Source organism: Neodiprion virginianus, chromosome 1 (assembly GCF_021901495.1).
Source record: "Neodiprion virginianus isolate iyNeoVirg1 chromosome 1, iyNeoVirg1.1, whole genome shotgun sequence".
Taxonomy (NCBI): domain Eukaryota; kingdom Metazoa; phylum Arthropoda; class Insecta; order Hymenoptera; family Diprionidae; genus Neodiprion; species Neodiprion virginianus.
Window position 1 is genome coordinate 23,094,230 of NC_060877.1, and position 21,151 is coordinate 23,115,380.

Consider the following 21,151-nt stretch of genomic DNA (forward strand, 5'->3'; position numbering starts at 1 on the left):
AGATTGATGAGGTCAGGAGAAAAAAAATTTTGGGTGACGTCACTTTCTGAACATCCGAAGATCCGAACATCCAAACTTTGGTTTCGAACTTTCATACTGTGTATGATGTATGATGTATGATGTATGATGTAGGATGTACGATGATGTATGATGTACGATGTATGATGATATGATATGATGTATACTGATTTTAGTTTTTCAGACAAGAAATACGCACATTATCTTTTCTGCCGATTCCAGACTCAAGCGGCTAGGCCTTTCGATGGTCAACCGTTGACCAAAGATATATTCTTCATTTCAGGTCAGCTAATAACGCTGCCGTTCTGCGACTCAGACCTCTACCCAACGTAAATACTTCACTTGCGACTAGCTAAAACAGCGTATCGATTCTCTGCCTACGAAAATTCAAGATCGAGAAAGCAAATGAAAAGTTCTTGGAATAATTATGAATATTAATGTTATGGAATACATCGAGCACGTGTCGAGTTGAATCCCATTTAGTAATGCATAATTCTTCTATGTTCATATCATAGCCGTATTATTGTAGATAATCCAGTTTCGCTCCTGGAAAATTATAAAATTTATAGCATGCATCACGTATTAATCGTAAATGGATCATTTATATATCAATATCGTACATGGACCGCACATACATATATATATACTTCTTGGTCTCATTATTGCATCTGATCGATTATTATTTACGATATATGTATACATTCTTCTGTCGGGTATCTATACTTTAATTAAATCACTGTTTTGCTACGAATTTTGGAAGAAATTTGTTCTTATTATTAATTTCTTGTATCGCCGACAAGCCGATAAGTACACACAGGCTAAGTACTGGCTTTGGCTTTCCATTACGACGACTGTCTTACTCGGAAGGTGAATGCAAACAGCATCATGTCAAAATCGGTAACTCTGATGTTCTGCAATAATACTCAACTGTACCGTCGGAACATCTCAGGGGGCACAAGCGCACAACAATTTTCGGTTGTCACACCAAAGCTCATAAGGGCAACTGTCTTTGTATTCTTCTGTCAACGGTACAGTGGATGTATAAAACAATTCTATTCAAATTTTTTACTACTCGAAAAAATTTTCAAATAATGGATCATCTTAACTAATAATAAATATCATATCACTGACAGAGAAAGATATACACGCTTAGTTGGTATCAGTCAAGCGATTGATAAGACTCTACGTAAATATTATAGTTATGCTTATCTACTAAGAACATTCGTATTTCGTAAGCCATAACAACTTCAAGAGTGGATTAACTTGTTTTAAAAAAAATGTTAATCAGTAACCGTAGCGTCATTGCTTTCTGTGTAGCATTTACGCCCGCTTCCGGATCGTAAAACTTCAGATATGGTTTAGATAGATTTAAGATATGACGTAATAGTATATTTGAAAATATTAAGTTATGGTCATTATGATTTTGACGGTATACTAATTTTGGACTAATTCTGAATCAGATTTTAAAAGGAATTTTCATGATTATTGCATGATTGCACCCGTCGCTAATTAATCTATTACCGCAAGTAGATGATTAAGGAAAATATTTTGCAGCTATGAATTTTGAACACTTTGCATGCTTCGATTTCAATAACTTAAAATCATCGAGCTTGTACAATTTTCAATTTCTATTTAAACATTAAAAATCATTCGTAGAAGAGGTAACAATAAAAATGTTGCTTATGATCGGAAATCTTTAGTAAATTTCACATGCAGTCGACTAATTGTGCAAGGCGCGAGTCAACCTGTATCAACAGTCAATTCAATTTCCTTATTGGAAAACGAGCTCAGACCAGAGTCATGTAATCCAATTCTCAAACGCAACAATGAACAAGGATCATTAGCACAGGAGGAGGAAGTTTATATTTGTGCCGTAAAATCATCAGCTGTTGGACGGTGACTGATAGAACACTCGTCAACGATATTCCTCTATCGGACTTCATTCTACAAGCATTACGCGAATACAGACACACAGATCTTCGAGGCCATAGCAGAGATGACGGGATTTTTTTGCAATTAGGGGCATCTAACATCCGCAAAAAAATAATTGCTTACCTCAGCAGGCGCTGCACTCTGACGCGTTTAAAAGAAACGTCAACTGCATATGGACTCCGCACCCAAAGAATAAAAGCCCACGTAACCATTGTTGCCTTCCGAACGAAGGACGGACGCTATTTGTGGGTAGATTTGCATCTAAATATACATACGAGGCTAATTGATTGCCATTTTGATGGAATTGGTTAGAGGTTTTGTAAACTGTGCTACAGGTACGGACGCTAATTCAATTACAGTAATTTCGCTGAATCGTTTTATAGATATTGCATAAGGTCAATCCGACGTTACGTTACCTCGCAACACCATGCGAATGCAAATCATCCGATTGTGCGATACGTACAATTTCAACGCCCCCTTACATCTATGCACGTATAGTCGCATAATATCGTGAAAAGGAATTTTTGCTCACTACCGGTCACACCTGTTTTGACCCAAAGACAATCGGCTACGCAAGAACTGAATTTGACCCAGAAACATCGCCTTCACAGGTTCAATCTGTAAGGACGTCTTTGTCCTCGCCCTCTTAGTCGTAATCGTTGCTTGATCTGTTGCGTATGCAGTCTTTTATTGCATGCCGTTTTACATCTGAAGAAAACCAGGGATTCAAGCGCAAAATATCGTTGCACAAAGATTGGTGATAGGGAACACTGGTTATTGCCGGATCGCTCGAAATCCGGGACACACTTTACGGTAACCTTGCACTACTTACGCCTCGTTCGTACAAATTGCAGTTTTGCAGATTACGGCATGGTTTCTGTTATATTGTCCAAATTCGAGGATAATGATGTACCGGCGATTCGTGGGTCGGATGATAACGTAATTGTTTTGAGCTCAAGGCCATATAGCGTGTCGCTATTTAAATGTCGCTCTTATTGACCCATGAGTTCTTCGCCCACTTCGCGCACAAGAAACTCCATTAGTTAATTCATTCTCCAGAGATACTGCAGGTGGATAATATCGGCATTCATTTTATTTTTGCAGGACGATTGGAACCAGCTTCTGACTTCATCCTCGAAAAACCCCAGTTGGTGGCCGCAGCATCTTTACCGCAATGACTCCGTGCATAATTCAAAAAGTGAGTTCATACATTAATTGCGAGATCACAAGTCCCCGTGCATATTTCTAATGTGATGTTCTGGAAACGATGAGTACCGTTGAAGCGGCTAAAACTGACGCTTTTGTTGTTATTTCAGAGTCCTCAAAAATTCTTCACTTCTCAGAATGGAGTGAATGGTCTGTTTGTAGTAATCACTGCACACAAAATAGAGTGAGGAGGTGCCAAGCGAAGAAAAAATGTGGAACCACCGTTCTTAGAGTAAGTTTCGCCGATACGTGCTGATAATTAAACTAAAGACAGGCAAATTGATGCTAGAAGAGAAAAATTTTACTCACCATCGGTTCTGTAAAGGGTCAAGAAACATCGAATTCTTGTTTTTTGTATTGACTGATACTGTGAATATCGTAAATTTTGGACAGTATAAGACTGTACCTATCGCCGATAGTTTACCAATCATTGATACGTGTAGGAAGAACGGAGCTGTTTCCACAAGAGACGAGGAAAGCGAAGAAGATGCCGTCAGCGTCAGAGACACAGGGATCGGCATAAAGAGAAGTTTCACGTTGTGCAGGTGAGTCGGTACTGCAACAAATTAAAGTCACTCCGATACCATAAAGCAGCAAAAAAGCTGCTAATGGCCACGACGCTTCTAAAGGTGGTCGTCAGTGGACGCATAAGAACCCCGGAAGCCTGCAGCAAACCTTCTGCACCGTCGTAACTACTGCACAAATAAATTTCACTCAAAAAGGAGAACGAACGTCTTATAAACTTTGTCCCTGCGCGTATAATAGTTATAGATCTATTAAATACCTGTATCGGACGTTACTGAAGTTCATCAAGGCATGCAAAAGATCGTTCAGTCACGGAACGACTGTCAATTAAGCGAGCAGTTACTACGTTATCCTTGACAGTCATCCGTGAGACTATTTCCAACTTATCTTCATTTGAATCTCCAGATTCCAAAAGAAGCGGAACCCAGACAAGGCAGACAAAAGGGTAATCAAGGCCAGAAGGGACCGCGCAAACGACCAAACCGCTTCTATGGAAAATGGAGCAAATGGTCAACGTGCAGCAGAAGTTGCACCACGCAACGACACAGGTACGGGCTATCCAAATATAGCTTCAACATGTTTCCGGTTATCAAATTATGCACGCTTGAAATTGAGCTACTGGAAGTAGGCACAGGAGTGAATACAGAGTTATGCATTGTACATGTAAGAGTGACCATTCATGATCCAGTTCAGAAATACAACATATGCAGGGGTCAAGCTACGAAGTCGCAAACTTTCCAGTTCAAATTTATTGTGCTTGACTCTTCGAAGCAATCTTGCGGTTGGCTGCAGAGGTTTTATTCTTCATTTTATTCTGAAGGTGGTGCAGACGGCCAAGAATTTGCGGACGCGACGTCATACGCGAAAGCGCCTACTGTTACGTCGAAGGGAGCTTCTGTCAAAAATGGATTTATCGACGAATACAAGGACGATACGAAGACGACAACGATGGTGAGTCTTTTCTTTACCTTCTTTCCTTATTTTTCGCAGCATAGTAAACAACGATCGTAACTTTGCAGTACGTGGTGAAACTGCTTTCCAGCGTGACCTTGTATTAATGCTACCTGGAAACAGTGAAATGTCACAGTGCAGTTTCTACCTCGTGAACAATCGATGAAGACTGATTGTGTCGGAATCACATTTTACTGATGGTAGAGAGATCCCGTGAATTTAAGGGATATGTGCTGGTATATGAATTGAAAAAATTCATTTTTAAACAAGGCGTGTGTTTCTACAGTGGATCAAGAGTTGGACGAATTAGATCTCCGGCCGAACATGGTGGACTCCTTCAGCGGCACCGTTGAGGAACCGTGGAAATGTGGAGTGCTCAATTCCAGTAGAAACTCCAGGCTGTCCTATTTCACCAGGATCATTGGAGGGCGTCCAGCAACGGCGGGAAATTGGCCATGGCAGGTTGCCATACTGAACAGATTCCGGGTAAGATTCTTAAATAATGAGATTTGACTTCTCTTACATTACAAGAGCTACATTCAGAAAACGAAAACTTTCCTTCGTGATTTCTGTGCTGCTGGTCCTTTGCTGTCTTTGATGTCCTTTTTGCGTTCCTGGGGGTCCAGTTAGCCTAGAAAGGGTCATACAAATCGATTCTGAAACAAAAAATATTCACTTGAAAAAAGATTAAAGCTAACTAGAATGGCGAAACAGTGCGGTTTGTGTAATCTTGTGAACGAAACAAGTGACTTTCTTACCCGCGAATAAATATATAAACGTCTTTTTCATGTTTCATGTGCTAAAAAGAACATGAATGTACTGGATCCCTTGAAAAAATTTCTGAAATACACTTGTGATAAATGTGAAAATCGAAATACGAGTGCCAGTGATCAGCTGTCCAAGCCAAGGAAGAAGCTCCAGATACTAACAACAGGGCCTTAGATAACCACAGTCAGGAAGTTAAGAACCTGAAAAATCGTATATCAACTATTGAGAAGCGATGCAGTTCTGCTGTAACAAAATTCATGATTTTGTCCCACCAACTACTAATTTAAACAAGGAAATAATACTTTTGAAAAAAGAAATACACAAGCTGCAAAAAAGAACAAAAGAATCGGACGATAAAGTGGAATCCATGGAGGCGACAGTACAAGAATTTAAACAAAAACTCACCAGGTAGCGGACCTGGAGCGTAGAAAGTACGGAGCGCTTGCCCTGGTACTCGAGTTGCACCAGGAAGCTGACCCGGAGCACAGAATCCAGGAGATAGAGAACCCGGTACTCGAAATCTGCGGATCAAGAATCTCATACGTCCGCTCTACTGCGCGGTTGTTTCCCGACTGAGAAATTCAGCTAGCTGATTTTCGTCGTCGACGATTACTATAGATCGATGACGTCAAGAGAAAAAAAATGTTGGGTGATGTCACTTTCTGAACATCCAAACTTTGGTTTCGAACTTTAATACTATGTATGATGTACGATGATATGATATGGTGTATAATGATTTCAGTTTTTCAGACAAGAAATAGGCACTTTATCTTTCCTGCCTATTCCTGACTCAAGCGGCTAAGCCCTTCGATGTTCAGCCGTTGACTAAAGATATATTCTTCAGCTAACGGGTCAGCTAATAACGCTGCCGTTCTGCGACAGTTGGATGATTAAAATTTTTGCTCGTACCTTTCAAATGTGTGTTAATATACTAACACCTAACATACAAGAATTTAAACAAAAACTCGAGCTCTCAAAGATTGAAATTCGTGACGTTCAGGTAACCAGAAACGAAAACCTATAATCAAAGGTGATTGATCTATCGATAACCAAGAACAACCGAAGCTCGGCCGATTATAATGAAACTAAATACTGTATGCTTGGCTAACACGTTTGCAAAGGAAAAACAATGTGAATATATATCGATCAAAGATGGAAATGTACTCATGTGCAAATATGAGGGCGAAAAAACTATACAGATGAAGCACTGCACAGACCTAGAAAACCTAGAACAGCCAAGAAAAATTCACGAAGATCAGAATGAATCCCTTCGTAAAATAATATAAGAAAAACAAGGTATAAACGTACGCCAGATGAACAGAAGGAACCTGCGAAGACAAATGGATGAAATTCATTAAATGCTACAAAATATAAAAATGCAAATGGACATAATTATTCTTACAAAAACATGGGTTGACTCCAAACAAGATTTATGGAAGTCCAAAGATTATATATCTTTTTGGGCAAATAGTAAGATATCTGATAAAGACGGAATTATTCCACAACTAGATAAAAATCTAGAAGCTCATGATGCACAACCGGACATTGAGGATCCCAATGGAATTAAATGGAGTTTAAAAACCAATGAAGAGAACATCGAAATCTACGCGATCTATAGATCCCCATCTGGAAACCCAAAGAAATTTATCAAAAACTTTGATCACGAACTAGAAGTAGGCACAACAAGGACGGCAATCAGGACAACCACAAACTAACTCTGAATGGAAATAAAACTAAGTAAACGCGATATAAAATGAATAAAATCAAAGATCCCGAAGACAGTGAAAACTTGAAGCTAAAAATACACATCTGCTGTCAAGAAATAGAAATAAAGGAACACATCAAAAACCTAGGTGTCACTATTGATGAAAGAATGAAGTGGTCAGGAAACAGCCTGGGGAGATGCATATCGGAAAAGCTTAAGACCACTAGAATAAATACAGAAGTTAATATTACGGATAGCTTTTCGGAAATTCGGAAACCTAGGGATTACGTATGTGAAATGGTGTTTGCCACCACAAAGATACCAGACCGAAGCCAGGCATGCATGGAAAATCCTATTGGTGCGACTTAAATGAAATTCAGAGGAAATTAGGTGACGAAAAAGCCAACATGGATTTTATAACGGGGAGTAGATTGCTACGATTATCTAAACAACACTTAGAAGAGACGCTTAAAAATAAAGACAAATACTAGAACGAAAAGTACAGGAAATGAATCGAAGAAAAATTAATGAATAAGTAATTAATTAAAATTTGGAGTAAGTATAATGTAAGCACAAAAACACTTGGATCGAACTGTAATGAGAAAACTCGAGTAATTACTGACTAGTACGATAAAACTTATGTAAAAAAAAAATCAACTCCAATCACAAGCATGTAGATGCGCAGGTATGGAGAACAGAAAATAATATCGGAAATTAATGAACAAAATATATATGCAAAGTGCAAAAATGAAATATGAATAAATCTAATTGTAACTCTTTTGGATTTTTGTTGAAAATTTTGACGTTTTTGAAAAATACGGGAATCAACTCTTTGGTGCACTATATTGACGTAATTCTGCGAGGGAAATCGATTGGGCGCAGTCCCAATACGCTGCGATCAACGGATCAAGAGTTACAGCCGAAAAACGAAAGATTTCCTGCCTAACTTTTCTGCTTTCACACTCATTTCGATGAATTTTCTGTGTTCCTGGGGGTCCAATTAGCCAGAAAAGCGTCATACAAATCGAATCCGAGACAAAAAATCTTCGGTTCCGAAAATGAAAAAAAAAGTAAGGCATTTAATTAAAGTTTGCATAAGGTATCCATTCACAGTATTCAACAAAACATTCATTTCACTACAACAGTTTGATAGTGATTGACATGCAATTTTAGAAAGAGGTGAACTGGATCGATAATTGCAAAAAAAAAAAAATTTCCATCAATGCTTTCACCACTTCATACTTTTCACAACACGCAAGGCATAAACAATAATAGTGCCTTTTTTATGTTGACTTATCCACCTTCTCTCATTCATGCAAATTGGTAAAAACTTGATTCGATCAGAAAATATTGAAACGATTGACATATTTAGCTTTTTTTGTCTAATTGTTCATATTTTCATTGCTGGAGGATTCATTTGAACTCAGCCCTATAAAAGAAATCTCACTGTATTTTATACTTTGTTAAGATTAGATTTGCACTTATTTAATTTCAGGAAGCATTCTGCGGCGGAACTCTAGTCTCACCCAGATGGGTCCTCACAGCTGCACACTGCATTCGTAAGAGACTCTACGTTCGTGTGGGTGAACACGATTTGACAGTGAAAGAGGGCAGTGAACTAGAATTTAGGGTAAGTCGGCTTTTTCAACGTTTCTGGTTTACGGGTATCATATCCATCTCAAGGTGCTGCATAAATTAAGTTTACTAGCCAACACTTTAATAGCTTTACACAAGTCAATATTACCTGAGAATTTACTTTGGTTCCCAGCTCGTGATTATATCTATGGTGTCTACATGTGAGTATTCTTATTTTTTTAATTATTATTATTTTAATTATTCCTCCTTATTACAGGTCGACAGCGTAATCGTGCATCCGTACTATGACGCAGATACAGTTGATAATGACGTTGCCCTTCTGCGGCTTCCGGTGATTTTAACACCCGCTTCGACTCGCGGAATTGCTTGTTTACCGACTCCGAGACAGCCGTTGCCCACAAATCAACTCTGTACCATAATCGGATGGGGCAAGTCTAGAGCCACAGACGATTTTGGAACTGACGTCCTCCACGAGGCCAGAGTAAGCTACTACAAATGATCTTTACCTACGCACTATCTCACTTTTGAGAGAAAATGTCAAAGCGTGAAGCGAAGGAAGCAAGTAGTTGCTCAATCTTTATTCATTTTTTGTAATTCAACCTGCTGCGTCTGCATCTGCAAGTTTTAAAGTTCCCTTGGATTTCGATTACTTTTATTTATGAAAAAAGGCACATTATTTTGAAAAGATTCATAGTTACGGAGGTCACTTGTTAATCATTATTGAAATATAGTTAAAAAAATCGACAAGCACATCTAGGAGAGATAGTTCACGTATCAGATCTCATTAACTTCTCGTAAAGCTTACTTTTCACATTATAAAATAGGCCAATTTGAGTATGACTAGCGCAAAAAAAAAATACAACTATATATATATATATATATATACTGTAAATAGATAATTGACAAAAAAAATTATTTTTACGTGTTAATTAAATGGGAAAATTTCAAATTCATTTAGTGAGTACATAAAATTAAAATTAAGAGCTAGGCTTTGGTGGGAATTTTTTTTCATACGTTCAGAGTGATATTTCGTCTATGGAGTGAAAAGAAAAAAATAGTCGTCTCAAACGAAGCACCCTAATATATATATGTATGAGTTTGCGAGATACGATTGTAAAATAAAACTGCAAATAATTTCTACAACGTGCGTACATGAAATACGTTCCATAGGAGATAGTTTATCTTATTATTAAAGATCAAATATAGTTATGACTTTCAAGCTTGACGGTTCATACACCCCCTGAGATTAGTTAATTATCTTAAAAGAAAGTTTTTCAAATGGACATGGTGATCGGAACTGAATCAAGCAACGGATTATGTGAAACACAGACCAGAAGCAGTCTGAAATCAGTTGCAGGAATAAAATACAATCAGACATGAAGTAAAGTTTACTAAATTGTACTTTGCGATGAAAATACAGTTCAATTATGACAAGAAAGAATGAAAATTATTTGTTTTTCGCGATGAAAATTTTCCGCTGACGAATAAAGAGAAGGAAGAATTAAATTCACTGCGAAGATGTATTTATAATCGCTCTGTAACACCAATTCTGTATTAATATAGATACATATATCATAAGCCTGGTTAAAACGACTACGACTTGCCTTTTGTCCTCAGGTGCCGATTGTCTCGAGTGAAGCATGTCGAGGGGTCTACACCGACTACCAGATAACAGATAACATGTTTTGTGCGGGATATCGTCGCGGGCGCATGGACTCTTGCGCAGGAGATAGCGGAGGTCCCCTGCTCTGCAAGGACCCGCGACGACCGGAGCAGCCCTGGACCATTTTTGGCATTACGAGTTTCGGAGAGGGTTGCGGCAAACGTGGAAAATTCGGGATCTACGCAAGGCTGCCCAACTACGTAGTCTGGATCGAGAAGGTCATGAGACACACCGATGCAGGCACGTAGATCCAGGATCCATGAATCAGTTTGTTTGCCGCAACTCGCGGGATGTACGAGTATTGGTAGCGAGTGGGGTTCGAAGGCAGACGAAACTTGAGAGGAGAACGTTGCGGAAAAATTCGAATATTTTTCAAAATCTATTTCCTAGATAACATCTGACTTGAGGCGAAGTTTATAATTAGTTTGCGGCTCATACATTCACATCAGCTGTTTACAATCGTTAGCTTCAATATTAACGTTCAATAATAACGTGAAATATATAGTTGCGTGATAATTGCATGACCAAATGCATGATCTGATTATGATGTCATAATAGCCTATCTACTATTATTGAATGTAAAGGTGAATGTGTTATAATTTTCAATTATTTTCGCATCGATACTTTTATATTGCATTTATAGTAATAGTGAATGTTCGACCGTGCCTAGAATTGCATTTATGTTTAGAAAGAAAAAAGATCAAAAAAGTTTTTTTTACTTGATAAGCGATGTCCGCTTGTAAGAATATCTCTTTTAACGAATTATATGAAATTTGAATTTCGATCTAAGCAAACGTAATTGTGATTTTTATAAATATAAAGTATATGAAAACTGCAGATATATTTTCATAAGATATGAATTATATACAAACATAAATGTAAACACTACCTATTACCTTATACACTATAACTAATATAGGAAAGCACCTGTACTATTTTGTATATATTTATTTCAAATGTGACGTATTTTCATACGTATGTATGCTATTATATTATATAGTACACAGAATGCTAGGAAATTATGTTAAAAAGAAAGAAAAAATCGTATTAATCTGACTACCTTGGAGTCTAGACATACATCAAATAAATTAACAACTTCTTGTTAGCTTCAAATTATCGGACATCAACTCGGCTATCGTAATAGTTGAAATTTTCTTGGAAAAAAGTGAAATTTCTTCGTCAAGAATATATTCGTAATAGCTGTCAGATTTGCCCAAGTCTAGCTTTCTCAAAATTTCAAATTTTGACCACGTACGTAAAAATTTATTTCTGAGTAATCATTCGCGTAGCAGGCGGTACCAAAGTTGCCTTACACCAGGCGCATTTCAGATGTTGATTTATACTTTTACGATTTATACGTGTGGCACATAAATAAAGTGTAGCCAATAGCTAGAAAGATAATTAAGATAATAGCGAAGATGGCGGTTATGAAATTTTGTAAACGTATAAAAGAAAAGAAAAGTAACAACTTTATGTGTATTGAATTAAAACGTGATACTTAAAAACTAATAAATTTATTCATCACGCAATAGATGTGTTAAACATTAAATCGAATGTGTGCAAGTTTTTCATTGAAGGATGAAAAATGTTCTCAATTGTAAGACGGTGAAAAGCGTTCTGCTTCTTTTTTTGAATCCTAACTAAGTTAGAATTATTACATTCGAGCAACTCGTGCCATCAAATGTCCACAATCCTTTTCAGTTGTACTTGCACTTAGAAAAGTCCATTTCCGGATGCTGCTGCATGAATCTGAAAGGAGTTTTTTTCAGTAAAGTATTGCAATCGTTAAATCACGTGTATTTGAAAGTATGAAATTATAGGTTGTCGATTCTGTCGATACTCAATGCGCGTCGAGGCGTCTAAATGCCTTCAACTTATAACTTACGTACTAACTGTAAGATCCAGGCAATTTTGATGTCAATGAGTTCAACAAATTATTTGTAATTTCATATCAGCGAGCTGCATATTTTCGATTCGCACATGTTTTTGTTAAATGTAATTCGACGAATGGACGGATCTGAATGAAACTTTTCGCTCACTTCTTAATGACGTCTTGTTTTTTCTGCTCGTCCGAAGTAGGAAGACCCAGCTCCTTCTGCCTCTGGTCGTACATCATCTTCTCGACCAAACCTCTCGTTTCGCCGTCCAAATCCGAAAGCTTGCTTGGTTCAGGATTCACTTTCTTCGTGCTTATTTCGGGATCGCATGTCACGACATGGGACCACCATTGCATTTTATTAACCTGTTTCAAATACGCAGAATTTACTTCACCGAGGTTATTTTTTTCAATATTATTCAAGTATACTGAAAATTTTTGACGGATTAGTTTTTATCATTTTTATTATACGAATTTAAAGAATTTAAGTGGGTTCGCAACGAATAATATACATATATATTTTCAGGTTTTTCAAAAGAAAAAAAAAATGTATTGACAGCTATTATAGCTTGCAGAACTAAAAGTTATTTGAGAGTATGCCATGGGGAAACCACAAACTTTACTTTTGAATATTATCTGTTTAAACGAGTATCAGAACTCCGATTGTACAAAAATACTATGAAATTCGTATGTAATTTTACGGTGTGAACGGAGGAAAATACCGTGAGGATGATAAAAATATACCTTTTCCAAATTGATAAGAAGTACTTTTCCATCTTCTATAACCCAAGTAGACTCCTCCAATTTAACTTCATGGGGAAAGTCGCCGTCGATAATTGGTGGTTCACCTTTCACGCCGCAAGTGAGATGTTTTTTCGTTATGGAAACAGCCAGGTCCTTTGGCCTTGCTGAGAAATTCACCTTCAGTGGCACCTTCAACTGCAAAATGACAAAAAGTCGTACGTTAGTGTAATCGAAGTTTTGATGATGCGGTCAATGATTTTCAGCAGTAAATATTGATTTTCTACAGTAAGAATAACAGTTATTGTCTGAAAAATACTTGCGTACAACCAAAAAAAAAAAACTGTTTATAAAAATGGGTATCGAGGCACACTAATAATAATCAAACATGAAAAAGAATTGAGTGCATGAGGCTGTACAAGAAAACTCGTTAAATCCGGTACTATTTTAAGTCTGATCGATGTCACGTAAGCGTAACCATCATTCAAAGAAGTACAAAGAAAATAAAAGAATACGCTGCTGTCGCGTAGATTAAATCCTGGAAAATACAGAAAAAATAATGAACGAAATGTTTCAATTTTAAGAATTGAATTAATGCGATTAACGACAAGTCAGGGCAGTTATCAGAAGATTGGTTTTATTTTAGAACCACAGAAAAATGAAATACACATTAGTAACGTGACAGCCCTAATCGGACAATCACTCGATAAAAGTATAAACTGCGTCAGGTAAAATGAACTATGATCACGAGAATTACTATCCACTAATACAATTGAAGTCACGTGTAGTTTGCGAAACTTTTACCGAAAATTACAGTAGAATAAGTGTTTTGTACTCCGTCGTACTTCGAACAACGTCAAGGGAAATAGATCGTGATTTCTAAACTTACATTAGATAAATGGGAAGAATTAAGATTCAGTCGCGTTATAACGATTTTCCAATCAATTGTAAACATCACGACAGTAGAAAAATTTTTCTGCTGTGCGATAACGCATGTGAATTTCTAAACATTCATAGTCGATTCGTGATGCTCGTAGCCAGTTTAAAATAGGTTTCAGCAAAGCCTTTTCTCGGTAGTTTGAAAAATCGAGTATCCATTAGAACACAATGACACAGGCAAGGTGAGCGAAATTGTGTTTTATCTATTCGTCCAACATCAAGACAACTCGCACTTGTTCCTGTAATGAGGTGTACGTACAACAACAGAAACCATCAAACAGAGGTTGATACAACATGCGTTCCGGTTAGACGTAACAACATCCGTAACGGTTGTTATTTTGTCGAACAATTAGCCTGCCGGCGATCCTAATCAAAGTGTCTAATTATTTATAACTACAATTACATTTTTTATTGCAATACGTAAAGTGAAGGGGGCACGTCTAAACAAGGTGTGTATTGTCTTGCCAAAGAACACACGGATGATGAAGCGAAGTTTTGTAACGAGATGTTGAAGCTTGTCAGAAGTACGTGCATGCCGCTCTGCGCATATCGGTAGAGATAGGCAAGTATTATGTTATCATTTCGCAATCGGTAACGCTCCAATTGCCACTTCGCGTACGTATGCATGCGCGAGTGTTACCTTTTGATTTCAAACAAGGATCATTCATTGCATCGAGATCAGAATACATATTATTCCGGGTCCCTTCAGACTACGTACAGAGGTCCGTACACCACAAGGAGGACAGGCTTACATCTCTGTTGTGTGGGTATGGTTAAACTCGCTGTAACAATAGCCGGGATTTGCGAGGATGAAAATTGAATCATCAATTCATCCGGCTAATTTGAAAATCCAACGAAGGACGCAAGGACCAATTGCAGTTTCCGTCCCCGGCGATCGATTCGCGGACAATCGATATCGAACCGAGCAACGAACGTGACTGACGGGATTTCGCAACAAGTTATACGTACAGGTAAGTACAGGGGATACATTAGCGCATTCTCGTACGTCGAAACGAGACGAGACAACCAACGCCGATGAAAGCAAAGCGTTTCCTTCGGGCTGCAACAGCGGCTCACGATCGGCAACCACCAACTTTGCCCAGGTTACAGAACCTGTGCAGAACTCGGTTCTGCCGGCATGGAACACACGCGGAGAGCCGGGTGCAACGGTGCGTGGAAACGGATCATGGCTACCAACTTTAACCCGTTAACAAAGTGGAATATCATTATAATTATAATCATTATTATACGTGAAGTAATCGGCTATCTAGTATTTCTGCATTTTAGGTGAGTCGGCCGAGAACCTGCACCACCACCTCCGTCTATTTGCCTATCCTTGCCGCATGCGTGTTTCTTACTCACGCGTGCGGGTCGAGACACCTATAATGTTATACGCGTACATGCCTATGACAATTACGGCCATGCGTGCGTGACGAGATAACACGTGAGTATATAATCGAGGAGGTATATCCCTGACAGATATGCTAAGGTCGTGACGTCATGCCAAAGAAGCTGTCACATGATGCATTCGCGTTGCAGCAACACTCGTTAAGAACGACACGAGAACCGAGACATTTCTAGTTGCGATTACCGGACAGTCCGTGTCGACTGTTTTCAATTTTTATCGTAAATGAAAAATTTAGTTCTCGGTACGGAATAAAAATTAGATTTTTAACTTTCAACTTTTAGAAAATCTGTTACGCATTAATAATATTCTCTACCATTACGGTCACTTGTATTATATTTTCTTGTAATTATATGCGATAATTTCATGCTGATGCAACAATATATTGACGTTGAGACCTTATTTGAAGGAAAAAATGTCGTAAACTGAAAAAACAGATTTCGTGTTGCAATAACGGGAAAATGTACTGTTGGAAATTATAATCATCCGAAATAGTAATACTCGGTACTAAATTTTCGTATAATTCCAACGATATTTAGACCGCGGTTGTTACAATGATACGCGTCTTGCTGGAATTTCTTAGTTACTATGCCAAATGAAATTTTTCACGATCCATGCATCACCTGCGGACGCCTTTATAGCGTTGAACGTTTGACGAAGAAAAATGATGATTTTCATATTTTTGCAAATGTTCGGTGACGTTCGTGACTCACAAAATTTATACACTGATTCTGACTAGAAAAATTGATAAATCGACATAAATTCGACATTTTAGTCGTACCAATGAAGATATCTTTTACGATACGATTTGGCATTTTGATCGCTGATTAGGAGGACTAAACCTCATGGTTTGAATACGTGCAATTAAATGTTTACTTTACTGTTAATTAACAAGGCAAAGTATCAAAGAGCATGCATAATTATTATACCGGTTTATACTTAATTGAAACCTGGTATTCCAATTATAGAATTTAAATTGAGTATTAATCTGGCAATATTGAAAATATGCCAAAGCAATCAATGCCAATTATCGCGCGTCGAATGCGATTCGGGATAATTTCGTTTCCAATTCTTTTTTTAGACATCCGGTGACTATTCGTTGAATCAGTGACATATGACTCACATTTGAAATTTAAGAAACGTGGGAGTACCTGATGAATTTTAATCCGTAAGACTCTGTTCGCGCTGCAGTTAGTTTGAAATTCATACATTCTCGTTGAATCTGCTGTTTAACGTATTTCAAAGCATTCAAAAATCTATATAAGATCTACAAGCAATCTCCGCAAGAATGTTGCAGATATGAAAAATTTTAGGTCTGTGAAAATGATTTTCTACATTCTCACAAAACTTTTTACCTCATTTTACATGAAATTAAATTTTCCAAATAGCTGAAGCCGCTTCGAGAACTAAGATTGACAAACAACTATAACAGAGCTACAACTTTTCTGAATTATATTTTATATAAGTGAAATAAGAACTGTATATACAGATAATTTATACGTTCGAAAACCGAAAAATTTGAACCAAAAATATTAATACTAATAGATTTTCATTGGGCAATAGCTGGAATAGAATTCGATTTTTTCTAACCAAATATACAGTTGTGATGTTTAATTTTTTGCCAAGGTGAAATTGAAGAGCGGTTGTTCAAAGCAATCTCAACGATCTGTACAACGCATAAGGCATATTACTCCACTCTATACGCAATCATTAAATATCGCCCGTCGGATTACTCGGAGTTACAATATACAATCGGTAAAATAAACGTGGGTGTAAGACAACCGAAGAACGAATGCCTTCGTGAATGTATAAGTAAAAAAAGAAAAATACTAACATAGGTATATTTCAAGATAACGTCAACGTAACAATGCTTTCAAGTGGCCCGTTCGATTTGCCTGAATCGGTCTTCAATTGCGCGCGGCGATAATACAGCGTATAAAAGAGTCGGACGAATCTGTGTTTGAAAAAACAAAACGAAGAAAAAAATAAATAAAAAAAAAAAAAAAAAAAAACAACAATACTCAGCCCGACCTTGATAGCTTGATAAAACGAAGGTAAAAAAAAAAAAAAGTGTTCAAATCAAAAGCGAAGAGAACTGGGGGAAAAAAAAAATTCATCACTAAATACCGGGGAACCCAGTTTTGTATCCCTATTCCTATTACTCAAGGCATTGGCATCAATAACTAAGTCGAGCCAAATGTTCTTTCTCGATCAATTTACACCGAACAGCGCGGAGTTTGCGATTTGCAAATATCGCCGATCGGATACATGCCCGTAATACGTGTAGCCGCAGAAGGGAAATGAGCGTGCGAAATTCAGCCTTGCGGATTAAACCGAGAGAAAGGACGGTCAATTGAATTTCGACATAAATTTGCTTGTTCTATTAATACAACAGCAACAACAACACAGCGGCAGCGATACGGGAACAATGGCGGTAAAACTAACAACGCGCCGTTCTTACATGCGGATCAGAATCGAGTTAACGGTTAAAAGTTCGCACGACGATATATATATATAAAATATATATATATATATATAAAATATATATATATATATATATATATATATATATATAATATATACACGTAACATAATTTACAGCATACTCTCAGCGCGGGCATAATAAGTTACTTCGCGAATAAGGTGCACGATCTTAATTACAAACGAGAATTAACACGTCTACGTACACGCGTTATATACTGTATCATCTTATACGTACGTACGCTGAGTGTAATCTTACGAGAACGACCTCGAATAACAAATCGCGAAGCTTTCAGCATTCTACTTGGCACAATGATCATTCTCCTTCTCGAAGTCTCTTAACCTGGAATAACCACTTCGGTAAAATCAAAACTGACCTACGTGGGAATTTATCGCCCTTTAGTTGCTAATTTGTTTCCCAAGTTTTGATTTTTTTTTGCTACAAGCAAGTTTAATGTCCTTCGCGGTGAATTCTATGAAGCTCAAGCTGGCAGCCAAAGCTTTTAAACGCCGTGGATTTAGAAAAATAAAGTATCGGGAGTATTAAGGTATTTAAAAAAAAAGTTTTCATTTTCGGACTTCGCTACTTTATGCGAATGAACGTTAGAACGTTTGGCTGCTAACTTCAGCCTCGTCTAAATTCTTTACCGAACGAACAACGCAAAACGGATCATAAAACTTCGGATTGCAAATAGGTTCCATTACAGATCTAATGGCATCGTGCTTTTTCCGCTAGCTTGCACTCCTAGATTGTATCGAATTCAATTCAGGGTTATGATATTATACACAAAGACCGCTAAAAACGTCTACTTATGAAAGCATCACCTTCGAAATTCTGTACAAGGCATTGATGATAATCGTATTGAGGTGAATTTTTTTTCCATCAGTTATTTTCAACTGCAGATCACTTTTCAAATTTTCATTATTTTTAAACGGTATTGTTGCGATTTGTCGTTATTTAACGAAATTTTGCAACGAATTTTAATTGAAAACTGACTAAAACAAGGGTTTGTGGAATTTTTCAACCAAAGCACCGTAATCACCAGTTTTAAAGTCAAGTCAAATATTTTAGAACTACGTGTAAACTACCGGAAATATCGATACGGAAATTTTTAGCACAAAGTCAAAGAGAAGTCCAATAAAAATCAATTACAAAAAAGACGATTAACGTTAATCAACGATTAAAGTTTCTTTTTTTTTTACGATTTTTCAATTGCGCGGAATTTCGTAAATGTGTCAATCAGCTAGACTAATATTTCGAATGATTCGTGTAAGCTGTTTTATATTTGTAATTGCGATTTAGTCCGAATAACTTTGTTTGCTAAATAAATAAATTCATATATTTTCAATGATTTTTTTACAACTTTCGATGAAAAAGTTTTAATCTCAACAGGTTTCGATCGGTATTATATCTGATTCTATTTCAATTTCAAGGTAAAAATAAATAGAAATTTTAAACAGAAATTTAATTTTCTCTGACATTTTTTCAGAATAGTTTTAGTTCATCTTGGCTCAGCTATATAAATAATAAGCCGTGATCAATTCCTGTCACCGTATTCAACGATGTTCCATAGTTATCTCTTAGAACCAAGAGATGAAAAGTTATCGCGAGAGGAAAGAATACGTTTTTTCTGTAAACGAACAACATAATATTCCAACTTCTCTTGACTTATTATTGTCGTCTCGTTAGATCGAAGTGCATTTATGATTAACGAATTGCTCCTCGCGCTAATGAAAAACGCTTAAAGCCACCTACAGTTTCCAAAGGCTGAATATCCTCTGAAATCGGGATCTTATTTAATCTAGGGATCATCTCGATGACGAATAGTAGATTATTCGGATGGTTTTAAGAATTTGCTTGGCTATGCCGTGACTTTATCGTGACCGTGGTCGATAGTCCGAAGGCTATTGTCCCACTCATCGACGCGACACGAAGCGATTTATTCAATTTCAATGGAATCCTTGGTACTCGGAGATCCGAAAGTTACGCAATTATCGAATACCTTGTTTATTACTCACATAGCTCGTAAATTGAAATATTTTTTTAAAAATTCCCAATAATTCTGATACGTACACGTTTCTCGTCAAGTCGAAAAATCGGTTGGATTTAAAAAACGTCATCAGACAAAGGCGTAGAGAGTCAAAGTCTCACCTGAGCTTACTTTGTTACATATGTGGCAATACCTAAAAAAATGCCCGTGAATATGAAAGTCCCAAATAAGTATACTTTGTCAACAAAACATAGCAATGACAATTTAAAAAAAAATTCTAATCTATCCTCTTCAAAACCACGTTGTAAAATTGACAATCGGTTGATTACAAAGAAAAATGTATCAATTGCTGATTGCAAAATGACATTTTTACTGTTTCTCAGCAATTTTTTTTATTCAAATGGATATTTCACCGATCAAACTTCAATGAAATTGACTTCGCTATGCGTCATTCTCTTTCTTATTAAAAAACGGAGAGATTCATCTACTTACGAGTCCCACTATTGTTCAAAGAACGATTTTACGAACAAACAACGTAGCAAATATTCACCCCAGTCTGTCGTACCAGGGTTAAGAAAAATTGGATCGAGTGTATGCAATCATGACACGACGTTTCCATCACATTCGTTACTTGATCTCATATTACGGTGATTAAGAGTCCGACTGAAATCGCGCATTATAGATTCAGGGTGAATTTTGAAAAATTAGTCGTACCAAGACTTTTTTTATATTCTCAATAAATATTTATCATCTGATCAATTATGACTTTGTGCTTTGGATTCAATATACTATTAATTTTAGAGCGAATACTCCAAATTTGAAGAGTACAAAATTATTGTGTAATTTCAAGAATTAAATTAATACGGACCTGAAATGTAGCCAAAAATGTCCAACCTTCAAGAAAGTATAAATTCTTAATTCAATATTGATGGAATAATTTGCGTATGGGAAATTTGAAACAATTAATTTCCTAGATCCAATAATGTTTAAATATTTGACAAAACACGAAACATTGTTTTTGACTTGTGTAACCTTTTCATTTGATTTAAAACCATCCCAAGTCCCAGATCTTTATTATGTCATCGACACACCGAAAAAAATTTCTACTTGTGATTATTTTACGAAAACCGGCAATTATACTTCTGAATACAGAATGAAATAAAAGGTATAAAAGAGAAAAAAAAAAAAAAATGAAAAGAAGAAATGAAAAAATGGAACAAAATACTGTTCTTTTTTAACTACAGTCACTCGAACTATATTTCCTTGTAACTATGCAAAGATTTTATGTTGGCGCAAGAATAAATTGATGTATTGCTTTATTTGTCCGAAAGATTGCAGTATAAACTAAACAGCT

At 36.8% G+C, this 21,151-nt stretch overlaps 2 protein-coding genes across 3 annotated transcripts in view; one reads left to right on the plus strand and one right to left on the minus strand.

Annotated features, from left to right (window-relative positions):
• The window catches only part of LOC124298401 (serine protease 55-like), a 97,242-nt gene extending 85,309 nt beyond the window's left edge, over positions 1-11,933 (plus strand). The window contains exons 2-10 of one of the 2 annotated variants that reach the window (XM_046750345.1): positions 3,055-3,148; positions 3,267-3,388; positions 3,600-3,701; positions 4,087-4,229; positions 4,502-4,632; positions 4,919-5,118; positions 8,601-8,735; positions 8,958-9,182; positions 10,319-11,933. In XM_046750345.1, the coding sequence (XP_046606301.1) occupies positions 3,055-3,148; positions 3,267-3,388; positions 3,600-3,701; positions 4,087-4,229; positions 4,502-4,632; positions 4,919-5,118; positions 8,601-8,735; positions 8,958-9,182; positions 10,319-10,612 (1,446 nt within the window). In that variant the 3' untranslated portion in view covers positions 10,613-11,933. The remainder of the gene's footprint in view (positions 1-3,054; positions 3,149-3,266; positions 3,389-3,599; positions 3,702-4,086; positions 4,230-4,501; positions 4,633-4,918; positions 5,119-8,600; positions 8,736-8,957; positions 9,183-10,318) is intronic. The other variant, XM_046750355.1, reaches the window with a different exon arrangement.
• A 63-nt stretch (positions 11,934-11,996) lies between these two features.
• The window catches only part of LOC124298470 (nuclear migration protein nudC), a 143,664-nt gene continuing 134,509 nt past the window's right edge, over positions 11,997-21,151 (minus strand). Inside the window, exons 5-7 of the mRNA XM_046750533.1 lie at positions 12,985-13,179; positions 12,404-12,606; positions 11,997-12,113 (exon numbers count right to left, since the gene is read on the minus strand). Coding sequence (XP_046606489.1) covers positions 12,062-12,113; positions 12,404-12,606; positions 12,985-13,179 — 450 coding nt within the window. The 3' untranslated portion in view covers positions 11,997-12,061. The remainder of the gene's footprint in view (positions 12,114-12,403; positions 12,607-12,984; positions 13,180-21,151) is intronic.